This window comes from Ictidomys tridecemlineatus, chromosome 8, assembly GCF_052094955.1.
Source record: "Ictidomys tridecemlineatus isolate mIctTri1 chromosome 8, mIctTri1.hap1, whole genome shotgun sequence".
NCBI lineage: Eukaryota > Metazoa > Chordata > Mammalia > Rodentia > Sciuridae > Ictidomys > Ictidomys tridecemlineatus.
In genome coordinates, this window is record NC_135484.1 from 82571992 (window position 1) to 82587191 (window position 15200).

A 15200-nucleotide genomic window follows, 5' to 3' on the forward strand; every position below is an offset into this window, starting at 1 on the left:
CTTAAGAGTTTATTATCTTTTCAAAATACTAAATTTGTTGTGGGGCATGGTGGGGCTCACTTGTAATCCCAGCAGTTTAGGAAGCTGAGGCAGGATGATCAAAACCAGTCTCTGCAAAAGGTGAAGCGCTAAGCAATTCAGTGAGACCCTGTCTCTAAATAAAATACAAAATAGGGTTGGGGATGTGACTCAGTGGTCTAGTGCCCCTGAGTTCAATCCATGGTACTCCAAAAACAAAAACAAGAACTACATTTGGGGTTTTTCTTTTTTTTTCTTTCTTTCTTTCTTTCTTTTTTTTTTTGACTATGGTAGCATGGTGTAAAATAAGTTCCAGATCATTAATTTTAATTTTTGTCTTAATTTCCTCCTTCTGGATTTTTTTCTTTCTTCCTTTTTTTTTTTTTTTTTTGGTGGTGGTGGTGGTATTAAACCCATGGGCACTCTACTATTGAACTACATGCCCAGCCCTATTTTATTTTTTGAGACAGGATTTCACAAATTTATCCAGGCTGCCCTTAAATTGCCCTTGATTTTCCTCTGCCTCAGCCTCCTGAGTCACTGGGATTATGGGCCTATGTTACCACACCTTGCTTTCTAGCGTTTTGAAAAAAAAAAACAACTAGAAAATAAAAAATATTTGATTGTTCTGTTCCTGATTTTTAACATGAGATTTAGTTTCTTTTCCATTTTGTATCTAATAATGAAGGTATTTAAATCTGTAAATTTCTGCTAAGTAGTTTTCTCTATATTCTATAGTTACCAGGTATAATAATTAGCAAACAAATCAAAGAAACAAAATAGAAAACAGAATAGAATTTCCAGAAATAAATCTCAATATATGAGAAAGATGGAAATTCATTTTAATGTGAAATGAAATTTTTAATAAATCAGTGCTGGCACAAATGATAATCTTGAAGAAAAAAATTTTTTGGTACAAAGGATTGAACTACGCGTCCCCAACCATTTCTTATATTTTGAGACAGGATCTCTCAAGTTGCTGAGACTGGCTTTGAACTTGGGATCCTTCTGCCTAGCCTCCCAATCTGCTGGTATTACAGATGTGTGCCACCATTCATGGCCATTTGAAGAAATTCTTAAAAATTATAATTATCTTTTAGCATAGGCATAAATAAATTTCAATTTTATTACTTACATTTTTCTTCTAAGAAATGTAACTATATGTTCTATCCTGAGTCAAAAAGGAGCCTTTTAATCATGGAAAACTCAATGAATATATACAAATAAAAATTATACTTTGGAAAATATAAAATGTACAGCAAAATAATAGATATTGAGTAAGTACATTGGTAATTCAGATGGCAATGGAATTTATATATACAGCCTAAATATTAATTATAAGGAAAATAATCCAATAAAAAATTGGACAAATGATAGGCAAAGCCACCATGAAAAAAGTGCTCAAATTTAAACTAATGATTGGGGAAATGCACATCAAAGTAATAACAAATAATTTTATGCAAAATGTTTACAAAATTAAAAAGGGCTATAATACCTATTATTGGTGGGAATGCAGGAAATATTGTAATTTTTTTTTTTTTTTGTACCAGGGATTGAATCCAGGGGTGCTTAACCACTCAGCCCCAGCCCCAGACCTTTTTATGTTTTATTTAGAGACAGGGTCTCACTAAATTACTTAGAACTTTGCTAAATTGCTGAGGCTGGATTTCAACTCACAATCCTCTTGTCTTATTCTCCGGAGCCACTGGGATTACAGGTGTGTACCACCAAACCCCGTGTGAGTGGCATTGATTGCCACAGTCTGGCTGGGCAAATAACTGGGAGGTGACAAGCAACTTGTGAAGGTTGAAACAGCGGGAGCTGCTTTATTGCAGGACAGCAGAGGTATATATACCTAACTGATTATACACAGCTTGTTTCAATTAACATCATCTAGATACAGCAATCAGCCAATAAGGACTCTCCATCATCTTAATGGCTCGGTGGCATTGGCTCACAAACCACTCCTCCTGCAAACTGCCAGGCGCCATCTTGACTTGGACCTTCACTGGGCAGAAGATTTCAGAGTCAATATGCTGCTCACCAGTTTTCCCTTCCCACTCTGCAATGGTTATGAAAGCTGATCAATGTAGAGCTTCATTTTGGTAGCTGAGTAACTAACAAGCAGAGCTTTTCTGTTTTCCTCTTTAAGTCCTGAGATTTTAGAATTGTTACTATAGCATAACCAAGTCTAGTGGAACTGACAGTGAGGAAATGGTAAAATAATTTACACAAAATATTGCTAAGAGACAAAAAAAAGATTCTGAAAATGTTTGCATAATTTTCCTAGTTTTTATAAGAAAAACAATTAACAAATGTATCTTTATACATATATAGAGATGTATAGAAAAACTATGAATGGGGGGGGAAATACTAACGAATACATACAAAGTTGCTAAAATACGTTATAAAGGAAAGAAAAATCCAGACTGTAACAATTTTTTAAAAAAGCAAAGCTATCCTGTGATCACATACCTGTTATTCACATTTACTTGTAATTACAGAAAGGATATTCTTAAATAGGATAAAATAATTTCATACAGCATTTCATTGAATACAGATGCTCTAATGCTTGGTGCTTTCTTGGTGCTAACTGTATCAAGAAGTTTTCACAAAAATGACAGAAACCACAGCAAAGAATCCATATAATGCGTTTCTCAAAGTGTGTCTCACCTAGGAATCTGTTAGAGATGTACATTTAAGGTCACACTGCAGACCTCAATCAGAAACTCTGGGAACCAGGCGTGTGTTCATTAAGCTTCCTGTATGATTCTGATGAGAACTTAAGTTTCTTTATTTGGTAAGATGTAGCCTTATTTCAGAGGTAAAAATGTGGGAAAAAAAGTCCATCTTAAAAAGGAGTACTTCTATTACTCATTTTAACACACTGCATTCTCTGCCAAATTGCAAATTCTTTCCTATTTTCAATCTAATACCCAATGACCAGATCTGTTTGGAATATTTTGTGTTGTTTTTGTTTTTGGTACTGGGGGTTGAAGCCAGGGGTGTTTTACTACTGAGCTACATCCCCAGTCTTTTATATTTTTTATTTAGAGACAGTCTCACTAAATAATGAGGCTGGCCTTGAACTTAAGATCCTCCTCCCTAAAGCATGTTCCCCATTCCAGTGTGCACCAAGCCTGGTGGTTTTTTACTTCCTAGGTCATATGACTACAAACCAATTTTCATTGAAATCAAGTGCCCACTAAACCCAATCAGCTGTGACAGGAGGAGAATGGGATGGAAGAGACCAACTAATACAAACTATAACTAGCTATGGTACAATTACTTTGGGCAGTTTCTGTAAGAAGCATGTTTGGAAATGTTGGCGAACTAGGGCAAAAATTTTTTTCTTTATTTTTAAGTTAATTAATTAATTTTTGTACTGGGAATTTGGCTGTTTAACCACTGAGCCACATCTCCAGCCTTTTCTTTCATTTTTTTTAGAGGCAGGTCTCATGAGTTACTTAGGGCCCCACTAAATTGCTAAGGCTGGCTTTGAACTTGCAATCTTCCTTCCTCAGCCTCAAGAGCTGCCGAGATTACAGGAGTGTGCCCACTGCACCTGGCCCAACTAGGTCAAATTTAAGCATAAATTTGTCATGTAGTACTTTTTTGTGAAAACAATACAATGTCAGTATCAATTCTGTGTTTTTGATGTTCATGTTTTAAAATAAGAAAACTTTAATGTCTTCGATTTGTCATTTTCTCTTCATTTCTCAACTGTACATGTTGTCTCTTCAATAACTGTTCATAAAGGAAACAAACCAAAAATTCTGAATGGGACAAAAGAATACCCTTTTCTGTTCTTGTTGCATATTTCTAAAAGAAAAAGTTTAAATGAAATACCCTATAATCACAGGCATAATTGTATCCTTCACCCTACATATAGTAATTCATAGTTTAATTACTATAGTAGTGACTTAAACTCATTCTTGTCCCATCTAATGCTTTCGTGACTACCACTCTGATCTTTTCAATATTTACATTTGGTCATGTTACTCCTGTTTGAAATGCTTCAATGATTTTTTAGGATAATTACCAAACTCTGAACAAGATGTTAAAGCCATGTGATTAGTTCCCAGCCTCCCTTTCTACCTCACTTACAGGCCTTCTAAAAAATTATGAAAATGCCAAAAGTTAAAAAATAACATGAATCGCCACCCAGTTTTCAAAAATAAATATGCCACACTGCATTTCTAAAAAAACATGGTCATCTTATTTATTTTCATCATTGTCTCTCTAGCACAGGTAATCTAGCCTTTTAGGGTAAGATGTGAATTCAAAGCCCTGTTTTTCAGGGGAAAATTTCCCATACATTGGGAGTATTAACAGTACATTTTTCATAAGGTCATTGTGATGAATAAATGAATTCATTCATCTAAAATGCTTAGACCACATACTTTGTATGTGCTTGATAAATGAGGCTATTATCATTGAGGACAAATCACACACCTTCCTACCTAAGGGCTTTTGCACAGCACACAAGTGCTATTCTTCTCTTCCCTTTCTGCACTGTTCATTTTGTCTATCACCGGTTCAAATGTCACATCTTTAGGAAGTCTCTAACCTTCCCAGGATAGACTATATTAACTTAATACATTCTATGCTTCCTGATGGCACTTATTTGAAATTACTAATTTGTAGGGCTAATTAACAGATGTATTTCCCAACACACTATAAGGAAGCTCCAAGAGGGGAGAAAATGGTGTCTTTTTACCTCTAACACTTAGTACATAGTTGGTACTTATAACATTTATTCAATATTTAAGGAAATTTCATCTAATTTGCTTTTCACCAAATTCTCTGTTAGCATGTATAATGCTAATTAAGTTTGAATAATTTTTCAGTTACTGGAGAAGTTTAAAATATCATAAATGTATTAATATTTTGTAGCTTTTTTTTTTTTACAGATTTCTTCAGGAAAAAAATGTAAAGATCATCTATTGCAGTTTAATTCTAAAGGAATAGAGGATGAAAGAGATTTGATTTTTCACCTACAATTACAAGTATAAAAGAATTAATTTGTAAATATTTTCATCATGGTTAAGGAAAAACACTTACCATAAAGCTTCATTTCACCAAGACACTAGTCACTTATTTTTAGATTTCCAAACCATATACCCAATTATTAATAAAAGGCTAAAAAAGGAACCAAAACAAAAAACTAAAATGAGTTTAAAAGGCATCTTTTCTTGCAGTTCAGTTTGGACAGCTCAAAGTTAACTTTGTCTCCTTATTGGTAGTATTTATAAGGAAGTTTAGTTCAAGAGAAAGGTAAATATGGCCAATTCTACAGTATTCTATAGTATGACTGTTTTGTATTTTCCTCTTATTTAATATATCTGTACATTAGCATATTAAAAGCTCCAAGAAGCCATGTAAGAAAACCCACTTAACTTGGTTTAAACTGTTTCCAGCTTACTTGAATCTATTATTTATGAAAGCTAGTTATTAAATACACTTTTGAGAATTGCATTGACACCTCAAAATTCTACTAAAAATTAAACAAAAATCAAAATTTTGCTTTTCATAGTCCCATGGCTCCTAGTGACCTATGCTTTAAGATTTCACAAACTGGGCTGGGGATGTGGCTCAAGCTATCGCGCTTGCCTGGCATGCGCGGGGCACTGGGTTCGATCCTCAGCACCACATAAAAATAAAGATGTTGTGTCCACCGAAAACTAAAAAATAAATATTAAAAGATTCTCTCTCTAAAAAAAAAAAAAAGATTTCAAAAACCATCCATTTGGTGATTCACCCAAGGATATTATCAAGAGTGATGGGCACTTGAGTTAGGGATGTAGCTCATTTGTTGAGCTCTTGCCAAGCATGTTGGGCTTTGGATTCAATCCCAGAGCTGTCAAACAAAACAAAACAAAACAAAAACAAAGTGACTCTAGTACTTTATCATTTGCAGAATTTACTTTCTTCCTTTTAAAAATCAGGACTTTTGCCAGTCAAGGCTTGGTAACAATTTAATGACTTCATCAATCAGATTTTCAATGAAAATTGTATGTGTGTCGGGGGTGTAGAGATAAAGGATCTGAGGGAAAGAAATACAAAGCTTCATTATTTTTGGAACCATAAATTTGAAAGTTGTCAGGGACATAGATCCTTTCAAATTAGTGGCTTGCTGCAGTTGGGTACTGGAAATACCTGGGAAATTCATGATACCAATGGGATTGAGACCTGGGCATGTGTTGTATGAAAAGCTTCCCCCATGAGTTTCATGCATATTTCTACATAAAAATGCTGGTTTTGGACACTGCCATCCTCACTGTAATCATATGCAACAAGGACTATTTAACTGTAATTGTTTTCAATAAAAATAAAATCCTCTATGCTTTTAACTTTCCTGTTTTACACCAGGGGTCTATGGCATCTTTCTTGTGAGTCCACTGCACCTTGATTTCCTTAACAGTAATTGAGGAGTCTGCCATTATTCCTTGATCTAGTTAATTCAGATGATAGGGCCAGTTTTTTTCCTCATTTCACAATGGTCAACTGATTCTTCCCATATTGGAAAACTTAAGTTTTGGAATAGCAGTTTTCATGACCCCTTTTCTTCTTCCTGAGATTAAGAAAATTATAAATACACCTGAAACTCCTTTTGGAGGATTTCAGCACTTTTTTCCCCTTTTAAAACAGATAACACTTCCCAGTGCAGTCTGGTTTTCTTTGTACATTTGGTTGTCATATTGGTAAAACATTGATATCTGCTTGACAGGCTGGATATGCCCTCACAATAATCTCAATTTCCATTTGTCTCTAGAATAATCTGTAGAGCAGCTTTGATACCTGTGTCTGTTCTAGACATAGAGCACCACACAGCCTCATCTCTGTAAGCTACTGTTTTTTCTGACCAAGTTATTCTCTTCCACTGTAACATTCCCATAACTTTACTATACCAACTCTCGATCATATTACATATTAAAATATATTCTTTATTATTTCCAGTGAATTACCTAAGACTTTCAAGTACATTTTTAATTTTTAGGAAATTAAAACTGTTATTTTTTTTTACATTACATCTTATAGTCTTCAGAGATCATGAATGGTTTTTTTAAAAAAAAATACTGAATTTATTTTGGTGACTTAAAACAAGATGTAATTTATGTAACCATTTTGTGTTTTAAAGTAAAACCTCCTACATTTAATTAAGAGTTTGAGTACAGGTTACTGTGCAAACGAAAGGTAACTATTCTAGGCTTAAATGAACTTGAAATAATGATTAAGTTTTCAACTGTCTGAAGTAGGTACAGCAACATTAAAGGGAAGGGACTAGTTAAACATCACTTTCGCTCCTAAACTATCAAGAGCTAAGATACATACAAATTTTATGGCAAGTAATCTAAAACTCTTCTAAAAATGATTAACTGTTATTCTATCCCACAAGAAAACCAATACAACAGATCTATCTAATTAGTTAAGACACCAGATACTCGTCATGCAGTTTCAGTGTCTAGTAGCAAACCTCTAGACCTTAAAGTTGTTTCACAATTTCTAAATACTTATTAATCACATTTTAAAAGGCTGATATCCACTCTAAACTACATATAGAAGTTACCAGAGTACATAATTATTAAGTGCAACCTGACAGCCTCCAAAGATTTCAATATATATGCAATATATAATGCATTACTTTCAAAAATAAAATTTCACAAAGGGTGGGACAATACCAAATATCTGAGTACTCTTACCTCTAGATAGTTGACATACATCAATCTATATTTTTCATATTAAAATTAAAATACTGATAAGAGTTGGCCCAAGGGACAAGTTATAATTTTAGTTTATCAAAAATTACCTGTAAAATGTAACCACTTGAAATTAAAAGAAAAAAAAAATTTTAGAATAGCTTTTCTCTCTCTCTCTCTTTTGAGATAGAATCTATGTTGCCCAGGTTGATCTTGATCTCTCAGGCTCAAGTGATCTTCATTTCTAGCCTTCAGAACAGATGCAATTATAGGCATGTGCCACCACATCCAGCCCCTGGGATAGTTTTTTTCAGTACCATCAAATTCTAGCAAAATACAGTTCATTGAAAAAACTTAGGTATTAGTTTTTAAAAAGACGTTCTGCTTTTTTTGTCTTCGTTTCGTTAGAGATCCAAAAGCATTTTGCTGTACAACTCTTGCTTTTCATAACTGAATTAATTATCTAACCATTAGAACTAAGTTATTACTAAAAACCCTCTAAATTGTTTATCACCATACCAGAGCCAGGAAGTTAAAAATAAAATAATTACTGACAATAGAAATGGCCTTTTAAAAATTATTATTTTTGTTATACTTGCATTTAAAAATTCATTCCTCATTTAACAAAAAAATGACTTAAAATATATATTTCAAGTCTCATCTGGAAAGAATGTATATGATTTCATTTGAAAAATAATGAAGTTTCTACAAATATATGCAAGCTTTCTATATGAGTTGCAAATGTATCATCAGAATCTTCACATTTTAGTATTTTTATTTTTTTGGTGCTGGGGATTCAACTCGGTGCCCTCACATGAGTTAAGTATGCACTCTACTACTGAACTATATTCCTAGACCCATATTTTAGCATTTCAAAGGGAGATTTTTGCTGCATTATGTGATTAAAGACAGTACTTTTACATGTAAAAATAATTTGCACTGAAAAACTCAAGCAAAAGTCTGATACTTTATCAAAATAAGATCAAAATGAGCAATAAAAATAGCAAAAGTAGTTACAAAAAATAGCAATTCCTATTTAAATTCCTGTTTATGCAGATTAAAAATGTTTATCAATTAACTACATCACACAGACTGCAGCATATTTGAAGATATAATATAGAAAGGTAACATGGGATATTTGAAATTCAAGCTGCATTTATCAAATAGTTTCAACCTGAGTCTTTGATGTCTTCAAAAATCCATTTGATAATAATGTATGCTAGTTATTTTTTGGTAGTATAATTCAAGGGTAGTTTTCCTTAAGTTACTCAATGCTGTTTATTCCTAAGTATGTGAAAATTATATATAAATATTTACTACACTTTTGGTTTTTCATAACACATGAGAGTGTATGAATTGAAAAGCTGTACTTTTTTCTTGTTGTACAAGTATATAAAGATGTTTTCTTAATTGAAAGTGCCTTAGATTTAATATTATTTTCACATTTTGAGTTATTTTAGAGCAAATATAAAAGGTAAAAAGATTATCATAGATACTTAACTATTCCCATAAAATAAATCAAACCCACTGAAGGAACTATACAAGTTCACTAAAGAATATATCAGATTAATCATTTCCTCCTATAAATATTTTTTTATTTATTTTGTGTTTAGAAGTTGCAGTTTTAAGTACTATTAACAGAAAATACATAACAAAAGCTTCCTAACAAGTGAAAAAAATAATTATAAATGCTGGAAAAATTGGTTTCATTAACATATTTACAGACTTTTACTTAATACATACTCCTTTGGAAATTAATTATATGACATTTATACAAGCATTAACATCTCCAAATCACTCTGAGTAGTGAGTACTTCAGTTCTTTACTGACTGTCCCCAAAATTGAAAGTCATTTCATTTCTGAAAGCCACAAGCAACAATTGTCTTCTGGTCAATCTGAGACACTGTTGACATACTGTTCTGTTCTTTCACCTAAAGATGCTTCTGTTGAGGAACTGTCCTTAGGCTGTTTCTTCTCTTTACTCTGATCTTCTTGCAGCTTCAGAATTATATTTCGAATTTCTTCTCTTTTTGTTCTCATTCTTGGGGGAGGAAACCAGTTTGATAAATTCATAGGTAGCTCAAAATTTAGTATGGGATTCTGAAAATGAAAGATTAAGTGTCTATTAGAAAATTATAATCAATAACATTTTAGCTTCAATTACAAAAACAGTCCAAAGTTAAAAATGAAAATATCAATTGAAGTCGATTTCCATGCATGTCTAAGTTTGTCCAGATGGACCCAACTACTATGTATGACCAACCATAAAGATCTTAAAAAAAAAAAAATTCATTCTTAATATAGGAATATTCAGATTCATATACATATATTAAGAAATTATGTACATCATAAATTTGTATCTAGTACAAATAAAAAGAATGATTTTTAAAAAAGAAAGTATCAATATATATTTATTCATTACCTTATCATATGCCAGGCAATATGCTGGGTACCAGAAATGTAAGATAATTTCTGTGTATATAGATCTTATAGTCTTGATTAAAGGCTGGCAAACTACAACCAATAAGCCAAATTCTGCATGTCCATTATTTTAATAAAGTTTTTTTTTTTCTTTTCTTTTTGGCAATGCTGGATACCAAGCACAGGGCCTCCCCCTCATGCATGACAGGCAAGTGCTCTACCATTGAGTGACATCCCTAGCCCATGTTTTATTAGAATACAGACACATAATCTCATTCATATATGGTGTATGGGTGTAGAACTTAGAATAGCAGAGTGGCAACAAGAGATCGTATGGCTATATAGCCTAAAAAAAAATACTTAACTTTCTTGTCCTTTATATAAAGGTTTGTCAGCCCCAGGCCAGACAGAAAGATAATTCAATGATGAATACGACAAGTATTACGACATAAGTATAGAACACTATGAGAATAAATATCTAAGGGCTAATACTATTCTAGGAGAGTAAACCTAAAGAACAAGTAAACATTAGCCAGTCAAGAAAAGACAGAAGCAATAGTGAAGAGTATTACAGTAAGAAATGTACATTACAGCTTAGAGAAAAGAAAGAACAAGACACAAAATGAAAAACTGAGTAATTTTCTGCTGGCTGATATATAGAATGCTAGAATGACAATGCTCGGAAAACGAGGCTAAAGCTTAGATAGGTACTAGATCATACAGGTCATTTGAAACTTGTTGGTCTTTAACTCAAAAGCAACAAGAAGCCACTGAAATATTTAAGGCAGGACTGGAGAGAAGGAAAATACTCATTTGTGAAAGAACCATGGAGGCTGAGTGAAGCTCCAACAACCTTACAAATCTGCACCTTCTCTGAGCGCTGTGCTTAGCTGTATCCTGAGCATTTCAGCTCTTTTTGGAAGCCTGGATGAAGCCATTGGATTACGAAACAATTTACTTGGAATGAACAGTGAACAGTTTTGCTTTTATAAAGAAACATTAGCATGTATCTGGCTTTTTTTTTTTTCATGGCAATTTTAGGGCACACTCTTGAATGCAATAAAGCTGTGGTTGGATAAGGTTGAGTTGGTACTGTCTCAGAGGTATAGAGGAGTCAAGCAACCACTGTAACGAACAACACCAGAGTCTCAGGGTTAGAGGGAATCTTAAAACTGACTTATGCCTCTCAAGCATAGGAGAATGGATCATGCTGAAGGGGTATGGGCACACCAGGTATTCACTCTACCCTGGAGATGTGGTAGACCCTGGAAGCTGGGAGGCTTCTGTGACCCCTCTCTAGATGATAGTTCCTGAGGGAGAAAACTCTTTAGAATGCTTGCTTTACAATGGTTGTATGAAACCTTCTAGTGAATTTAGAGCACTTGTCATTATAAAATAGAAGTACAGGCAGTGAAGGGAAGATATTAGTAATAATAACAATATAATCATCATGGTGGCTACTAAAAAAGTAACATGATTAGATTTGGGTTTTTGAAAACAATTATGAAAAAGAGAAGGCAGAAAGAATGGGAATATGAAACAGAAGAATGGGAATCAATACAGAAGCCTTCAAGAGTGGTGCTAGCACACTGGACTTGGAAAGAAACAGCACGGACAAGGTAATGTATGCATTGATATCTAAGAGACAGTATTTTGTGATTCATCCACTGGACAGTGGATGAAGAACTAAGGAGTCAAGATAACTAAGGAATATCTAAGGGAGAAATGTATGGTACTATTACTCTGAAGTTAAAGGAAGAGAGTGAAAAATTAATGGTCAACAATGTTAAATGGTTATGGGAAGTAAAGAACAATTTTAACATAAGGGTAAGGATAATGCCAGATATCAGAGATTTGAGGAGCAAGTATGAAAATGGAGGCAGTAAATACAATTATTTTTCAAGAAATATATCTGTGTTCTGGTGTGGTGGTGCATTCCTGTAATCCTATCAGCTTAGGAAGCTGAGACAGGAGGACTGCAAGTTCAAAGCCAGCTTTAGCAAGTTAGTGAGACCACGTATCTAAATAAAAAATTAAAAGGGCTGTGGATGTGGCTCAGTGGTTGGTTCAATCCCTGGTACAAAAAAAAAAAAAAATCTGTGAAGGGGAGAAATGAGACAGTAGGAACTACAGGAGAGATTAGTTAAGGTGGAAAGAACCAGTGGACAGGACAGGTTGATCAGCACTGGATTTGGTGACCTGTATGTCTTTTAAAAGTGTTCCAATTAGTACTGGGCATGGTGGAACATTCCTAAAATTCCAGCAACAGAAGGAAGGGGATTCCAGATTTGAGGCCAGCCTGAGCCACTGAAGGAGAGACAGTCTCAAAATTTAAATAGGGCTGGGGATATAGCTCAGTGGTAGAGTGCCTCTAGCTTTGATTCTCTGTATTGCAAAGAGTTTTTAAAAAGTTGTTAAGTTTTTCCTCCCTGGAATAATTTTTGAAACCACAGTTTTCAAACTCTAAAATAGTTGCTCACTATACAAAATAGTTGTTCATTATACAAAAAATAAAGTCAAATACACATTTCATTATCAATTATGTCAGATCCAAAAAACTAAAACTCACCTCGAAAAAGCTCTCTACATACTGTAATACATATACACCACAATCACTAAAGTTGTTTTGCTGTGGTACTTTTGGATTAGAGCCTTTCATAACATCTTTAGAAAAACTTCTTTTGCTTCCTTTTTTAACTTCCCATTCCACTTCTAAATACCTGCAATAATGCATATGCAATAAATTATACACATATAAATATACAAACTGCCTCATCTTTAACAGAATACAAAACAAAGTGTGAGGTGCAATTTCGAACTTACTCTCTTAGAATTTTGACAACATTTGACCGAGAAGGGCCTCTGAGAGAATCCATAAGTAGGATACAAGGTCTGCAGAGTACAAATGACCAAAAATTTAATATTTCACAATGTTACAAAAGCATAAAAAGACTAATAGCATATTAACATAAAATTTTAAAACTTCAGAATTTACTTGTTTACCTCAGTAAATACCAGAAGAAAAATAAACTTTAGAGATACAAGCAGCCTAGTAATTAGGTATTGATGGTTATAGTAAACATTGAGTTGTAAAATATTAATGTAACCCTTGGTTATAAATATGTTACACTAAATTTCCATAGTTGATTCCTAATAATACTTTAAAAATTTAGCAGAAAAACAAAATATGAAAATTTGAACATTCATTCCACTTAAAAAAAACAAAAAACCTGGGCTGGGGATGTGGCTCAAGTGGTAGCGCGCTCGCCTGGCATGCGTGCAACCAGGGTTCGATCCTCAGCACCACATACAAACAAAGATGTTGTGTCCGCCGAGAACTAAAAAATAAATATTAAAAAAAAAAACCCAAAAAAACCCAGTGGGGCCATGTGAAAGTAGAAGGAAAATAACCCCATTAAAAAAAATAAGGCCTATTACAAATATTAAGACAGATAATTATCACAACATAAAAGCCAACAGTTTAGGGTGTGTGTGTGTGTATGTGTATGTGTGTGTGTGTGTGTGTGTGTGTGTGTGTGTGTATGTATGTTTTAAGATTCTACCACAGAACACTTAATTCAAATCCAATTTTCAAAGAACTTCAATTCTATACAGCTATGTTGTAAACCCAAGTAAGTACATGTAGTGCCAAATGTCCTGAAATAATAAGATCTAGACCACTCTTAGCTAAATTTTTTTGGGGGGGAATCTGGAGTAGACTTTCTTGCTGTGTGTGCTAAGGTTTTAACCCACAGCCTCAAGCATACTAAACCACATGCTCTACTCCTGAGCTACATCCCCTTGTCCTGAGGGGACTACCAGAGGTTTACTTTTGTAAATTAAGTTTGCTTTTCCAAGTCTCCTATAGACAAAGTCAAAGGAGATTAAGTCTAGAAATAATTAAATTTGGGATCTCTGGAGAGATTTCAAAACACACATGTACTTCTGAAAACTAACAGTGATTTACTCTCATTTGGGGTTCCTATATGAAATTTATCCCTTAGTGCTGATGTGACTCACTCCATGGCCCCGATGTAGGAATTACGGAACCAGTGTAAACTCCAAACCTGTGTTAACTGTTTTGACATGTGTTTTCTGTTCCAAGACACAGTATACTAAAAAGAATAATGGTTAACTATTGAGAAATATATGTATATCCATAGATGAAGAGTTTAGAAAAATGGGCAAATGGGGGACTGAAATAATTACTCATTCTCCCTTCCTTTATCCCTGGTGGCACACCCCACTTTTCCTCAATGATCCTGACAGCATTTGTGAATTATACTTAAATATTTGTTTAAGCAAAAACTATTTAAATAACATCATATAGTTTACAAGACATAGTTATTGCTTACTGTTTACAGATAGTAGGCTTTAAATGCCACTGTCCTATTTCTGAATTGCAATTGTCATCAGCAAGGAATCCATCATCGCTGCTATCATCCTATAAGAGACAGCACACTATTAGTACTTAAAATATGGATTTCAAATTAGGGATGCCCAACCTGTATATATTAGGAAAAAAACACCTACAGTCATTCGTTGTTAACCAAGGGACATCACACACATACAAAAAAATGTGTTTTCTTGATTTGTATTTCTCTAATTACTAGAGATGTTGAACATTTTTTCATATATTTGTTGACTGTATATCTTCTTCTGAGACATGTATGTTCAGCTCCTTAGCCCATTTATTAATTGGGTTGTTTGATTTTTGGGTATTAAGTTTTTTGAGTTCCTTTATATATTCTGGAAATTAGTGCTCTATCTGATGTGCATGTGGCAAAAATTTGATCCCAAAATGTAGGCTCTCAATTCACCTCATTGATAGTTTCTTTTGTTGAGAAGGAAATTTTTTAGTTTGAATCCATCCCATTTATTGATTTATGATTTCATTTCTTGCACTTTAGGAGTACACTAAGATTTCATCTCACTCCGGTCAGAATGGCAATTATCAAGAATAAAAACAACAATAAGTGTTGGTGAGGATGTGGGGGGAAAGGCACACTCATATATTGCTGGTGGGACTGCAAACTGGTGCAGCAAGGAAAGCAGTATGG

The 15200-nt window shown here is 33.8% G+C and overlaps 1 protein-coding gene across 6 annotated transcripts in view; it reads right to left on the minus strand.

The window, feature by feature from the left end:
• Nucleotides 1-9291: 9291 nt before the first annotated feature.
• Senp6 (SUMO specific peptidase 6) overlaps nucleotides 9292-15200 on the minus strand; it is a 109526-nt gene continuing 103617 nt past the window's right edge. For all 6 annotated transcript variants that reach the window (XM_021720222.3, XM_013365207.4, XM_013365208.4 and 3 more), the window contains 4 exons: nucleotides 14496-14584; nucleotides 12964-13032; nucleotides 12710-12860; nucleotides 9292-9819 (listed from right to left, as the gene is read on the minus strand). In XM_021720222.3, the coding sequence (XP_021575897.1) occupies nucleotides 9610-9819; nucleotides 12710-12860; nucleotides 12964-13032; nucleotides 14496-14584 (519 nt within the window). In that variant the 3' untranslated portion in view covers nucleotides 9292-9609. The remainder of the gene's footprint in view (nucleotides 9820-12709; nucleotides 12861-12963; nucleotides 13033-14495; nucleotides 14585-15200) is intronic.